Source organism: Heliangelus exortis, chromosome 28, assembly GCF_036169615.1.
Source record: "Heliangelus exortis chromosome 28, bHelExo1.hap1, whole genome shotgun sequence".
In the NCBI taxonomy this organism is placed as follows: Eukaryota; Metazoa; Chordata; class Aves; order Apodiformes; family Trochilidae; genus Heliangelus; species Heliangelus exortis.
Genome location: NC_092449.1, coordinates 3,293,364 through 3,307,215, shown reverse-complemented (window position 1 = coordinate 3,307,215; position 13,852 = coordinate 3,293,364). Strand labels below are relative to the sequence as shown.

Below are 13,852 nucleotides of genomic sequence, written 5' to 3'. Positions count from 1 at the left end.
TCCCCCCCCCTTCGCCCCACACTTGGTGCCAAATTGGATCCATCTGGAGGGGCCTGGAGGGGGGGCTGGGGAGGAGCTGGGGTGGGAAAGGAGGGAGGGGGAGAGGAAGGGGGGGGGGGAGAGGGGGAGATACCAGAGGAAGGGGGGGGGGGCACAGAGGGGGGGTGGGGGGGGCCAAAAATCCCCACTGGGAAAAGCAGAGAGGGGGGGGGGGGTTGGGGTACAAAGCGATGGGGTGGGAGTGATGGGGGGACACCCCCCCCCAGCCCTACTCCAGGGGGGATGGGAGGGGGGGGGGTCCGGACCTACAGCCCCTTGACCCCCCCCCCCCCCCCAAACTCACCACCACCAGGAGTGCAGGAAGCCGGGGGGTCTCCCAGGGTGATGTTTTTCTCCCATCGGATCTGTGGGGAGGGGCACGGGGGGGGGGGGAGGGGTCAAACCTCCCCGTGGGGCTGCAGCCCCCGAAATTCATCAGATGGGGGGGGCAGGAGGTGTAACCCCCCCCCCCCCTTTACCTCCGACAGGAAGGTCTGGGCTGATTTCTGGGCCCCCACGTGGAGAAGGTACTCGTAGACATAAAGTGCCAGCCTGGGGACAGGGATGGGGACAGCGACAGGGTGACACCCCCACGGTGTCACACCCCCCCCCCCCGGTGTCACCTCCCCCTGGTGTCACCATCCCCCTGGTGCCACAACCCCCCTGGTGTCACCTCCTCTGGTGTCACCCCCCCCCACCGGTGTCACCCCCCACCCGTGTCACCCTCACCGCTGTGGGGTCCCCACACAGCTGTCCCCGCGGTGTCACCTGCCCACAAGGGACCGCCGCGAGTGACACGGTGACACCCGGACACGGTGACACCCGCGACACCGCCGAGTCCCACCCGGGACACCCCACCTGCCACCGCTTCCCGTCGGGCACGGGTGACACAGCCCACGGGGGACACGGGGTCACCACGGGTGTCCCGTCCCCCTCCAGGGGACACCGGGGCCGCGTCGTCACCTCCGGGCAGAGACAACCGGGACCCCCCCGGGGAGGAGGAGGAGGGGGGGTGGCAGCTCCAGGAGGGGGGGTGGCAGCTCCGGTGCGAACCCCGGGGATGGCGGGGACACGGCGGGGACAGCCCGGGGCCACGGGACACGCTGCCGCTGGCCACGGGGGGAGGGCAGGGACCGGAGGGGACATCAGAGCCCCCGGGGGATGCTACGGACCGGGGGAAAATCACGGATCGAGGGAACATCGCGGGTCCGGGTGGCCCGGGGGATGGCAGGGGACCGGGGACGGGAACGGGAACAGGGGGGGGGTGCTCGATGCTCGGTGGCCCCGGGGACATCGCGGCTCCCGGTGGCCCGGGGGATACCACGGACCTGGGGAACATCGGGTGCACCGGGAAGGGGGAGGGGGCAGGAACCGGGGGGGACATCGCGGCTCCCGGTGGCCTCGGGGACATCGCGGCTCCCGGTGGCCCGGGTGATGGCAGGGACCGGGGGAGCATCGGGTGCACCGGAGGAGGGTGTGGGGGGGCAGGAACCGAGGAAGGAGGGGACACCGCGGCTCTCGGTGGTCCCGGTGCCATCGCGGTTCCCGGTTTTGCCCCGACGGCTCCCGTTGCCCCCGCGGCTCTGCCGGTGCTCCCCGGCGGGGCGGGGCCGCGGGGTTCCTCCCGCCCCCCTTATTCCCCCCGTTATTCCCCCTCCATCCCCGTTCTCCCGGCCATCACCCCGCTATCAAACTTCCGCGCCCCCGGGGCCGGTTGCCCGCCCGCCCTCCCCCCTTAACCCAATCCCCCCCTCCGCCCCCCCCCCTCCTTTCTCCGCCGCCTCCACTCACTTCTCTCGGGCCTGGCCGTCCGAGGGCACACCGGAGCCTTTGCCCTTGCCGTACATGCTGCGGCGGCGGCTGTCAGCGGCCCCGTTCCCGCTCCCCTTCCCTCTCCCGTTCCCCTTCCCCTTCCCGTTCCGCCGCCATCGCGGCTCCGGCACCGCCGGCTCCGGCCGCGCGCGCCCGCGGGGGAGCTTGAAACCGCCGCCTCGCGCCGCCTCCCCCCCCCCCCCGCGCGGCTGTTCCAGCAGCACGAGCACCCCCCCCCACCCCCCCCCCGCGTCACCGGCACCCGCCGGGCTTAAAGGGGCGATGGCAGAGAGGGGACACGGGGGAGGGGGGGGACACACAGAGGGAGGTGGGGAGGAAGGGACACAACGGGGGGAGTGGGGACGGTGGGGCCTGGAAACACGGACACGAGGGGAGGGTGGCAGGGATGGGAAGAGGGACGCGGGCACGGCGGTGATGGGGGGGCACGGGCACGAGGGGTGGACGTGGAGGAACAGGGACACGAGGGGGTGGATATGGGTATGGGGGGGAGACACGGAGGGACAGGGGACGTGAAGAGGGACACGGCCACGAAGGGGTGGGAGAAGAGGGACGTGAGGGTGGCCCCGGCGGTGACAGAGGGACATGGAAGTGCGAGGGTGGACACAGAGGGTCAAGGACACGGGGGACAGAGAGAGGGACACGGCTGCGAGGGGTGGACGTGCGGGGACACGGACACGAGGGGGCGGATGCGGACGCGGTGGACACAGGGAGGGGGTCGGAGTGGCCGTGGGGAGACATGGAAGGAGGGGACACAGAGGTGGGGGACAGACACAGATGCACGGGGAGGGGGCACACACAGACACGGGGGGACGTGGATATGGGGACAGTCCCACGGGGGTCCCCGGGATGGGGACAGACACACGCAGCCTGCATTGAGCCCCCCCCCTGCAGCAATTCCCCACCGGGAAGGGCTGGGGGGGTCCCGGGGGTGCAGGGGGGATGGGTGCTGCACCCCAACCCCCCCACTCGGGCTGGTTACGCCCCGGCAGGGTGACACGGGACAGCGGGGTGACACGGGACAGCGGAACTCGCCCGTTCCTCTTCCCGCAGAGCAGCGTCCGGAGCGCAGGCGAGTCCGGGGGGGGACTGGGGCTGGGGGGGGGCAAAATCCCCCCCACACATCCCCTCCCCTCTCCCCGGGGTGTTGCCCTGCCCGGGGGGGAGAAAGGGAGCGGGGTGTGTGCCAGACAGGGCTGGACTGGTTTGTACTGGGGAGGGGGGAAGCATCAGGGAATTGGGGGGTGGGGGTGTTGCTGACACCCCCTCTCCACATTCCCTCCCCAGGAGGGCCCATGGGGCACCCCCCCGGCCCCCCTGTTGGTGCTGGTGCTGGTGCTGCACCCCGTGGCCCCCGACTCCCCCTGCTTCCCCCTGGGCCCGGACCCCCCGCCCGAGCTGGATCTGTCCAACAGAACCCACCAGTGCTCCCAGTTGGACTTGGAACCCTTCCAGCACCAGAGGCGGCTGTGGCTGAGCCACAACGGCATCGGCGCCCTCAGCCCCTCGTCCCGCGTGGGGCCGGGATTGGAGGAGCTGGATTTATCCCACAACTTTCTCCGGGACCTCCCGCCCGCTTTCCTCGGCCAAGCGCGGCAGCTCCGCCACCTCCAGCTCCAACACAACCGCTTACGGGAACTTCCCGAGGGTTTCTTCACCAATGCCACCTCCTTGGAGACCCTGCGGCTAGAGGGGAACCCCCTGCCCGCTGTGCCCAGCACCGCCTTCCAGCCCCCTCTGCAGCTCCTGCTCCTGCCGTGCCGCTGCGATGCGGTGGGCACCGTGCTCGCCCCCTGCTCCTCACCCAACCGCGCTCAGCTCCGCTGCTGCTGCCTCACCCCGCACCGGGACTTGCTCAACGCAACCGAATTCCACAGCCGGGAATGTCAGGACAAGGTGGGCTTGGCGGCCGGCTTGGCAGGAGGGGTGCTACTGGTGGTACTGGTGGTCGCTGGGGTAGTTTGGTACCGGCGGAGGAAAAAAAACAGCGGCACCGGTGGCACCGGGGGTGGGGTGGGGTGGGGTAAGTGGGAGCCGGCGGTGGTCGCCGGGCAGTCCCGGTACATCAGCCGTGACACCGAGGGGGGCACCGAGGAGGAGGAGGAGGAGGATGCCAGCCCGGACTATGAGAACGTCCTGGTGAGCCCCCCCAGAGCCCCGGGAACCCCGCGGGGATGGACACCGGGATGGACGGGGGGAGAGGCACAGGTGAGCTCTGGGTGTCCCCTCCCCTGCTCTGCTGGGTCCCATTGGCCTGTGCCACCCCACCCCACCCCGTCCTCTCCCATGCCGTGGCATGCTGGGCTCTGTTGTCCCATCTGCTGGCACCTTCAAGCCATCCCATCCCACCCAACCCCACCCAACCCCACCCATCCCACCCCATCCCACCCCATCCCACCCCACCCCACCCCTCCCACCCCATCCCACCCATCTCACCTCATCCATCCCACCCATCACATTCCACCCACTCCACCCCCTCGCACCCCATCCCACCCCACCCAACCCCACCCATCCCATCCCATCCCACCCCACCCCACCCACCTGTCCCAGCCCCTTGACAGCCCTGACCCTTTTCCCCCCCCAATGCCACCCTCCCTATTGTCCCCCCCAGTGCCACCCTCCTTATTGTCCTCCCCAATGCCACCCTCCCTATTGTCCCCCCCCCAGTGCCACCCTCCTTATTGTCCCCCCCAGTGCCACCCTCCCTATTGTCCCCCCCCAGTGCCACCCTCCTTATTGTCCCCCCCCAATGCCACCCTCCCTATTGTCCCCCCCCAGCCCCCCAGCCCCTCCAGACGATGGGGACTATTTCCTGGGGACCGAGACCCCCCCGGGGGACCATCCCATCTATGCCAACACCCAGGACCTGCATGGGGACAACTTCTACAGCCACTGAGGGGCCAGGGGGGCCATGGGGGGGAGGGAGGGGGAGCTCAGGGTCCCCCAATGCTCCCCCCAGGGGCTTTCCCTGGTGGCGACCTCAGCCCAGAGGGGACAGGGATGGGGACACACCCGTGGTCCCAGGGACACTTTTATTGAGGGGAAGGGGTGGGAAGTTTAACATTAAAATATTAATAAAATATAAATTTAAAAAATACACCCACCCCCCCCCCCTTCGTTCCAGTTTCCAGAGCTGTGGCTGCCACTTCCTCCCCCCTGGGGACCTGTGGCCACCAACCACGGGGACACCTGGGTGACATCCGCCAGCAGCAGGATGGGGGAACACGGGGGGCCCCAAAGAGGGTGGGGGGGACAGTGCAAGGTGGGGGGGACCATGTGGCCACCAGGGTGCACGGTTCCTCTTCCCCTTTTGGTGGGTACCAGGGTGCATCTGTGTGTGGGGACGTGGTGGCAGATGGGGACATCCAGGGCCAGTCCTGCTGCAGCCTGCTGCCCCCCTCCAGCCTCTTTTCCCTGCTAAATCCCCCAGTTTGGGGAACAAAGCACAAAAAACGCACAAACAACCCTTTTTTAAATGCTCCCAGAAAGTCCCCAAGCCCAGCTTGGCCAGGTTGTGACCCCCAAGGGGACATGGGGACATCACAACTTGTGGTGTGGCCCCTGAGCTCCTGGGCCACTCCACTCTGCCCCATAAAATGGTTTAATTATGTTAAATGACCCAGGCTGGTGGTCCCCAGAGCTTCTGTCCCTGAAACCCTGGTCCCCAGAAGCTACTCCTGAGTGGAGGTCCCTGAAGGAGGTCCCTAACTTGTGTCCCTGAAGCCCTGGTCCCCAAAGCCTGCATTCCCAGAGTGGAGGTCCCCATATCCCATATCCCTCAGGTCCAGGTTCCCACCTGGAGCTGCTGAGGATTGGGGCAGCCCAGGAACCCCTCAGGATGAGCTGGAAGAGGAGATGGAGCAGAGAGAAGCTGCAACCACCAGAACCACCCCATCCAGCCAGAGTGAGTCCCTTGGGGACACCCCACGTGCCACCACCCTTGTCTGGGGTTTCCCCTTGTCCTTGGGTGCCCTGCAAGATCCCATGGTTGGAAACACCTGGAAATTGGGTGGTGGCCACATCCCAGCTGGACGTCCCAGCAGGAGGTCAAGGCTGCTCCCAGCACCCACCTCAAGGCCACCAACAACCCAAAGGTCTCTGGAGCATTGCCCGGGTTTTACTCAAGGTCATGGGAGGGCATGGATGGTGCCTGGAAAAGGGATTTCTCAGTAAATCCACCCAGAACCAGCACCTCGAGGAGGGAGGGGGCCAAGCCATGGGACCCTCGGCTGAAGGTGACCCACTTGGTGACCCACTTGGGGTGGGAGACAGCATCCCTGTTCCCATCACTTTATTCAGTGACATTATTACAAATAGAAATATAGAAAATACAAATAGACCCCAAAACCTCAAGGAAAAAAATAAAACAACAGCCCTTTACCCCCCCAAAAAAATAAACCCTTTATCCCCCAAAAAAAAACCCTTTCACCCAAAGGCTATAAAATACAATAACTTAAGCAATAAATAACAAAACCTCGTATAAATAAATCTCTAAGCAGAGAAAAGACACTGAGAACACTTGGGGACAGAACCCCCCCAGCCCATATGGGCTCTTTTGGGTGGGAAGGATCCACCTCCCTGAGAAAAGCTGGATTTAAATATAGGAAGAGACCAGGAGGAGGGTTTAAGTTCTTGTGGAGAAGAACATCACCCCCGGGGCTGAGCTGGAGATGTTTTGTGGCTTTTTGGGGTTGTCGGAGCTGACCCGGCTCAGGATTGATGCCAGATCCATCCCTTGGTGGTGTGGCTCCTTCCCCCCCCTAAATCCAAGGCGGTGGCATCAGGCACAGTGGCAGCTGGTGACCAACATGTCCTCGAAGAGGGTGGACACCAACCTGCCCTCCCCATCGTAGTGCATCAGCACCATGGGGTCGTAGGCAGCGGGGACACAGCAGGGCGGTGGGGTGGCCTTGGAGAGGGCGTGGACACGGGCCTGGATCTGGGCGTGCATGGTGGCAGCTTTGTAGTTGTGGGGACAGGAACCTTGGCAGAACCTCATGGAGTAGCTGTTGGGAGCAATGATCCAGTCTGACCAACCAATGTCCTGGAAGGAAACCTTCAAGGTCTTGAGGCAGCACTTCCCGTCGCTCTTCCCGCACTCCTCCTCCAAGCCTCGGGTTTTCCTGGATCCTCGCCCTCTCCTGGACCCCCTTCCCACGTTCTCGTAGGTTTCCACCTCCAGGGCCAGCGTCTTGTTCTCCAAGGTGGCCAAAAAGGCTGGGACACGGGTGGTGAAGGCCAGCTCCAGGCGCAGCGTGTCCTCGGGACCGGTGGCCCAAGCTTGGATGGCTCCGGTGACATCCAGGCTTGGAGCTGGACCAGCCAGCTCTTGGCTCTGGAGGAGCTGGGGGGTCCCCCCAACCTCTCCTCGGGTGTAGATGTTGACCCGGGGGGGCCCTGAGGTGTCGGGTGGGGTCACGTTGGGGGACATCAGGGATTGCTGGAAGAGTTTCAGCTCTGCCCGGATCACCCGGAGCTGCCGGTGGAAAGATTCCGTGCGGGAGAGGAGGAGGTGGTAATGGTGGGGACCACGGAGGTCCTGGTGGCCCTGGGGGTTCTGGTGGCCCTGGTGGCCCTGGGGGTTCTGGTGGTCCCAGGGGACGTCCAGCTGGTGTAGCACTGTGAGGACAGTCTGGGTCAGAACCAGCCCTGCACCCTCCCACCCCCAGCTCCTGACCAGCAACCAAATCGCCACCACAGCCCCTCGGGCCCCCCCCCTCCTGCTCCCCCTCAGCCCAAGCCTCAGGAGCTGAATATTTCCCTAAATCACCCCAAAGCCCCTTCAAAGCCCAAAGTAGGGCTGGAGGGATGTCCCTTCCCCGTGTCCCCAAGCCACTTCCAGCACCTACGGGTGTCCCCAAGCTGTCACCCCCGTATTTCCTGGGCGCTTTTTAAAATTTCTTTTTTATTATTATTATTATTTTTTGGTGATTTTTTTCCAGAAAAAAACCCCAACAACAAACAAACCAGCTGCTTCCCTCCCGTCCCAAAACCAACCAGGAGGAGAGGGACGGGGTGACCCCGGCCACCACCGAGTCATGCTCGGTCACGGCCCGGCACACGCCGAGGTGACATGCCCGAGCAGGGACACGGCGGGTGACACAGGCGTGGTTGTCACACGACCCCTTTCCCCCCCCCCCCGTCCCTCCACCATCACCACCACGGAACCGCTGCCACTTACGGGTGGGGGTCAAGCGGTGCCGGCGCTTGATCCCGGGCTGGGTTCCCGGTTCCGCCTCCCGGCTCCGGTTCCCGGTCAGCTCCGCCACTTTCTGCCGGTAAAGCCGCTGAGCTCTGCGGATGCTTTGGGTGTCCAGCGGGGTCCGGAGCACGGGGGGTGCCGACAGCCCCAGCCTTTCCAGGATTTCTTTTTTGATGCTTTCCAAACGGAATTTCTCTTGGTCCCAGCCCTGAGGTCTCGGCTCCACGCTGGTGAGGAGGAGGAGGAGGAGGAGCTGGAGGAAGGTGAAGGCGGCTCCCAGGTCCCGCAGAGCCTTCGGCATCGCTCCGGGATGGAATGAAAAAGTGGGAAAAAAAAATAAAAAAAATAAACCGAGCCCTCTAGGAGCCAATCAAACCAAACGAAATCCAACTGGAGGTGCTGCTCCCGGCGATGCTGCCGGGGGAATGAATGAAGTTGGGTCCGATGGGGATTTATAAAGAGCAGAACTTTGCCCGCCCCCCGTCCCCCCCTCCCCTGTCCCGGTGCCGCCCAAGCAGGAATCTCGCCGGGATTCTCCTCAGGAGCTCTGGAAGTGTCGCTCTCTGGTGATTCCCAACCCGGGTCTGGGCTGCGGAGGTGAAAAATTCGGAATCTTTATCCTCAGACAGCGGTTTTGCCTTTTTAACCCCTTTTCCCCCCAGGGATCTCCATGCCGGGGGGGATCCCCCTCACCACCAACCCCCCCCGCGACTTCGTTGGCCACGGGTGACACCCGATGGCCTCGGGGGTGACGGGAGGTGACGGAGAGAGGGCAGGCGGGAGCTGGATCGCCCATCCCCGCATCCTCGCTTGCCTTCTCCATCCCTCACCTTTCGGCACACGGATCCCCACCGCTTCCCTCCCTTCCTCCCTCCCCAAACCCCACCCCGGGAGCTGGAGCGGAGCCGGGGAGCGGTGCCAGGGCCGGGCTGGTGACAGCATGTGAGCAGAGCTGGGTCCTGTTGGACCTTGTTCTCCCGAAGTGGCTGATGACACCCCAGCCCGGCTTGCGGCAGCAGCCGGGTCCGGGATCCCATCCCTCCTGAGGCAACCTGGGCCAGGGTTACATCACCCCGAGAGAGGGCTGGGACTGGAGAAAACCCACGGCAGGAACAAGCAACCAAAGGTGGGGACCACCCGTCTCCAAAAGATGCTTCGACCCCCCCCGAAAAAACCCCCAAAAATAATGGGAGCAGAAGGATGAGGAATCCTCGGTTGGGATGAGGTGAGGAGCAGGGCCAGGGCAGGCAAGGCCGGTCCCAAATGGCCTGAAGGGGAGTCGAGCATCTGGGGTTTGAGCTCTGGCCACAGGATGGACAGAATAATCCCAGGATTTATGGCTGTTTATCCTCCTCGGGACATCCATCTCCCCCTGGAGATCTCTCTCTCCCCCTCAGGACATCTCTCCCCCCTTCCTCCAGCTCCAGCCTTGCTCCTGCTTTTCTCACCCAGGGTTTCTCCAGGAGTTGTCTGAGGCAAACCCAAGACCCAACATTTCACCCCAAAACCCCTGAAAGGAGAAGTTTCTCAGCACCAGCAGCATCACATGGAGGGGATCACCCCATCTCCAGCCCCTCTGTCCTGCACCCAGAGATCCAGGACCTCCCAGCACTTCCCACCATCTCCTGCTGCTCTTCCCAGCTTGGAGCCTCCAGCCTGGACAAAAAAAACCCCAAGGGGAACCCTCAGGGCCAGGTTTATTTTGGGTGACACATCACCTGCCCTGCCAGGAGCCAGGCAGGGACCACAGCTTCCCCTGGAGAGCTGCTCCAGGTGCTGGCCCTACAACCAGGTGACCTTTAGGGTCCTTTCCAACCCCAATTCCTGGAAGGAGGGAAAGGGACAGCAACCCCCCAGCTCCTGACCCCCCTCACCAACCCCCTCATTGAGCAAGAAGACCCAGCAAGCCCCTAAATCCCCAACTTCTGCTTTTGCAGGGAATTTTCTGGGCATTGCATGGCACGAGCCCCATCCTCCAGGGACACAGGGTGACCTCCAGCATCAAAGTTGGCCAAAACCGGATGTTTTCTCCCCAAAAAGGCGCCAGCCCTGGAAGTCTGGAGATTTACAGCAGCCATAAAAGTCGGGGGGGATGAAGAGTTGGGAGCATGAAGTGACCTGTGATGAAATGTCCCAGCCTGTCCTCACCAGGCTGCAAGATGGGATTGCAAAGCCTCTCAGCACCATCCCACTGCTCCCCCTCGCTCCTTCCCACGTTTCCTCTTCCTCTGGAAGTCACATTTATCCAACTCTGCTTCCTGGGGGTTCCTCTGGGGTTCACGTGTCCCTCAGTTGTCTGGTGTGGAGCTGGAGAAGTTGGCCAGGGAGATGCTGGAGGCCACATCTCAGAGGGGTTGAGGAGGAGGTGATGTCCCCACGCTCGGCCCTCACTCCACGCTCTGAGAACTTGGGATTTTGGGGAGGCAGCAGCTGGAAAAGCTGCTAAGAAAACCCAGTGGAAGCTCAGAGAGGGCAGTGCTGAGCCTGGGGAGGTGTCAATGAGCTTTTGACATCCTCCAGCCACGGGGTGGTGAGGACAGAGCAGCTGGACACTGCCACCCCCTGTGTCCCCCAGAGCCACCCACAGCTCCAGAGGGTTGGGGGGGAAGGAGCCAACACTGCAAATCAAATGCTGAGAAAGCCCCAAAAGAAATGGGAAGAGGAACATGAACATGAGTCACTTCCCCATGAAGTGCAAGCCTGGGTGGGGCCTTCAACTTGAGCCACCTCCAGCAAGGCCAAGAGAAGCTCCTGGCTCCATCCGGGACAAACCCCAAACCCTCCGTGTGCAACAGGAGCTTTGCTTCCCCCCAAAATTGCCAAACTTCCTCCCCCAGAACCCCCCATCCCACCCCCAGGGATTTCTGCAGCCTTGGGCTGAGCCAGCAGTGGGAAGGGAATTGCTGCCCTTCACCCCAAAAAAACTTGGGGTCTGGTTTTGTGGCACAAGCAGCTCCCAGGAAGGTGCTGAGATCCTCTGAGGAAGAGGCAGAAGGGGCCAGGACAACCAGAGCATCCCCCAAGGCAACTGCCATCACTTCCAGAACCAGAACCAGAACCACTTGGGGCGAGCATGTTGGGTGCTACAGGAGGGTATTTACTCCCAAAGGAGGTAAATGAGGCTTTCCCATGGGGGATTTTTCCATCCAAGGGTCAGGAAGAGAGGAGCAGCACAGGTTCCTCACAGGAGAAGCTCTGAGCAGCCTTTTGGGGTTGGTCTTGAGGGAATTGGGATGCTGGAGGCAGCTTCAGCACTTCCAGGAGTAATTCCAAGGGAGAAAAGCCTCAGGGAAGAGGGAAGAACCCAAGGGGCCTTCCAGGTGGTCCATCAAGGGCAAGTTCTCTTCCATCCCATCTCATTCCAGGTCTGGAACTGGGGGCAGGGGGATGGGAGGGGAGGACTCTGGCTCTGCTGCCAGCCCGGGATGGTTGGCCAGTTGGATCCAGTGTTTTCCAGTGCTGAGCAGTGTCACGAGGAATCAGCAGAACCCTGGCTGTCTTGACCTTTAGACATTTTTAAACAGAAGAACCAACACAGGGTGGGTCAGGTGAGCAGAGAAGCAGCTTTTGCCCCGTTGGGGTGAGAATCAATATTTTTCTTCCTTTTGCTGCTGGTTTACAGCATCTGCCAAAACTGAGACTTCTGCTCCACTTGGACAAAGACATCCACTGCACCCATGGTCAACGATTAACTCTCCCTGGAACCTTCTCTGGGCCTGACCAACCCCAACGAGCTCAAACTGGCTGCAAAGCAGAGGTTCTGAAGCCTTCAGATCATCTCCTTGGCCTTCTGGTGCTGGAGAATCCAGGGATGGTCCAGAGGAGCTTCCAGAGGAGAAGAATCCTCTCCTTTGCCAAGACACCCAGGCCCAGCTCCAGGACTCACCTCCGAGCAGCAAGGAAAGATAAATCTGGTTGTGTCCCCCCCCTTCTGGGTGAGGAACCCCCAAAAAAGGGGGAAATCCTCCAGCAGAGCAGCATCTCCACCACGTGAAGCACATCCTGAGGGATTCTCAGAGTGTGTCCATCCTCAGGAAGAGCCCAGCCTGACCTGGGACCTGCCCACACAGCTCTCCATTGCTGACAGCAGGGCCAGGGCTGCTCCCAGCAGGCAGGAAATTCCAGCCATTCCCTTGGCCCAGCAGCTGCTTTGGAAGCTCCAGGGGGGGTGGGAAGAGAAGGGGTGGGGGCTCCGCAGCACCTTGGCTCCAGGAGGTTTGATTTGGAAGGTGGGAAAAGGCAGGGAGCTGCCCAAAAATCCCCCCTCCTTTCCAAAGGGTTTGGAGAAGGGGGAGGAAGAAAAAGAGGGAGAGGAGAGCAGGCTGCTCCATCCAAACCTGAAATGGAGATCTCTGAGGAGGTGAGAGCCCAGCAAAACCAACCCCTTCCCAAAGCCTCTTCCCAATCCTGATCCAAGCAGCCCACCAGTCAGAAATTGGATGATTTTTTTTCCTCCCTCTGGAGAGTTGAGGTTAAAAAGTGACCTCATCACCACATGGTTTACCCAAGAGGATGACATCAACCTTCAAAGGCTGCCTGGCAGGAAGAAGTCAGCACCTCCTCAAGCCAATTAGAAACTCCCTGGTTTCATCAGCAGGGAGCAGGATCCAGGTTGGGGTTTCAAGGTCTCCAAGCTCCCGGGTGCTCCTGGCATGCAGGGTGATCAAAGCAGAAGGAGCCAGGGCTCCATCTGCAAGGAAAAGGCTGGAGAACTCAGCAAGCTCTGGAAAAAACACATTCCCAGGGCCAGGACATCAAAAACCCAAACAAACCAAGACAGAAAAAGCAGAGAAAAAATGTTTAAAAAAAAAAAAAGGTTTTCCTTTCTGATCTCTGCTCTGGTCACAAACCACTGTTAACCCTCTGGAGCAGGGTTGGGAAGTTCTCCCAGCTCAGCTTTTGGGTTGTGTGACCTCCCTGAGCTCCATCTCCCCCTGGTTCCTTGGGGTGGCTTTGCCAGGGACAGGATTTCAGCCTTTGGTCTCAGCAAAGCTGTGCAGGAAGATCCAAACTGCTCCACAGAGGAGACACAGAATCCTGGAATCATTTGAGCTGGAAAAGGCCTTTCCAGTCCAACCATTAACCCAACTGGGTGATGCTCACCCATGTCCCTCAGCACCTCTACAGGGGTTTCAAACACTTTTAGAGGTCCTGGGTGCCACCTCCATCCTTCAGGCAGATTCCTTCACCCAAGAGATGATGGAACCATGGAAAGGTTGGAAAGTTTGGAGCCCCCCAGCCCAAGCTGTTGAGGTGCTGGAGCTCCAGACTGTCCCTGAAGCTGGAGGGCAGCACCATCTGGTGGCACCAGCCCTTCCCATTTTGCTCCCAGTCAGGACCAGTGGCAGCAGGAAAAGGAGGGGAGGGAGCTTGAAAGAAGCCAACACAAACTTTCTGCTGGTCCTCAGCTCCAAACCAACCCAAGCTCCTGCAGCACTCAGCTGCCTGGAGCAGCCTGGCACTGCAGGAAGATTTTCTTGGAGACCACAAGGAAAGCTCCAGGGTTAACAACTTCCTCCCAAGGCAAGAAGTCAAGTTCAATGCACCCCAAGCAGCTTCCAGGAACACTGCTCCTCTTCCCACGATCCTCAAGGGAGCTCTTCCTCCAGAAAAGGAACGTGGCAGAAGGAATCTGGCAGGAAAATGCCTCAGGGCAGCTTTCCAAAGGGTTTGAGGTGCCCACCAGGGATTTTGCAGCCTGGGGAATCAAAGCCAGAGTGCTCAGAACCACTGGTGAGAGGAGGTCACCTGCAGCACCCCCCCAGGCTTCACCCTGAAACC

General features: G+C 61.7%; 2 protein-coding genes and 1 long non-coding RNA gene across 5 annotated transcripts; 1 reads left to right on the top strand and 2 right to left on the bottom strand.

Annotated features, from left to right (window-relative positions):
• Positions 1-324: 324 nt before the first annotated feature.
• LOC139788222 (uncharacterized) lies at positions 325-2,032 on the bottom strand. The gene is made up of 3 exons (XR_011722791.1): positions 1,831-2,032; positions 519-591; positions 325-404 (listed from the first exon to the last, which is right to left on the bottom strand). It is a non-coding gene; the product is annotated as an uncharacterized lncRNA (long non-coding RNA).
• Positions 2,033-2,811: 779 nt separating this feature from the next.
• LOC139787974 (uncharacterized) lies at positions 2,812-4,854 on the top strand. Its single transcript, XM_071727427.1, has 3 exons — positions 2,812-2,941; positions 3,134-4,077; positions 4,592-4,854. The coding sequence occupies exons 1-3, from the start codon at positions 2,812-2,814 to the stop codon at positions 4,763-4,765; spliced, it is 1,248 nt and encodes a 415-aa protein (XP_071583528.1). The 3' UTR covers positions 4,766-4,854.
• A 1,208-nt stretch (positions 4,855-6,062) lies between these two features.
• On the bottom strand, positions 6,063-13,288 carry GDF15 (growth differentiation factor 15). 3 transcript variants are annotated; one of them, XM_071727584.1, is made up of 3 exons: positions 12,454-13,288; positions 8,051-8,374; positions 6,063-7,488 (listed from the first exon to the last, which is right to left on the bottom strand). In XM_071727584.1, the coding sequence occupies exons 2-3, from the start codon at positions 8,370-8,372 to the stop codon at positions 6,650-6,652; spliced, it is 1,161 nt and encodes a 386-aa protein (XP_071583685.1). In that variant the 5' UTR covers positions 8,373-8,374; positions 12,454-13,288; the 3' UTR covers positions 6,063-6,649. The 3 variants fall into 3 exon arrangements, with proteins under 3 accessions (XP_071583685.1, XP_071583686.1, XP_071583684.1); XM_071727585.1 differs by lacking the exon at positions 12,454-13,288 and having other exon boundaries at positions 6,063-7,435; positions 7,472-7,488; positions 8,051-8,512; XM_071727583.1 differs by lacking the exon at positions 12,454-13,288 and having other exon boundaries at positions 8,051-8,512.
• Positions 13,289-13,852: the final 564 nt, after the last annotated feature.

Bases quoted from the DNA above. Each gene is read 5' to 3' on its own strand.
- LOC139787974 (XM_071727427.1), top strand. From the start codon at position 2,812: ATGGGTGCTGCACCCCAACCCCCCCACTCGGGCTGGTTACGCCCCGGC. The intron at 2,942-3,133 runs GCGAGTCCGGGG...GTTGCTGACACC, and splicing joins GAGCAGCGTCCGGAGCGCAG to CCCTCTCCACATTCCCTCCC. The intron at 4,078-4,591 runs GTGAGCTCTGGG...GTCCCCCCCCAG, and splicing joins GGACGGGGGGAGAGGCACAG to TGCCACCCTCCTTATTGTCC.
- GDF15 (XM_071727584.1), bottom strand. From the start codon at position 8,372: ATGCCGAAGGCTCTGCGGGACCTGGGAGCCGCCTTCACCTTCCTCCAG. The intron at 7,489-8,050 runs GTAAGTGGCAGC...CTGTCCTCACAG, and splicing joins GCACCGCTTGACCCCCACCC to TGCTACACCAGCTGGACGTC.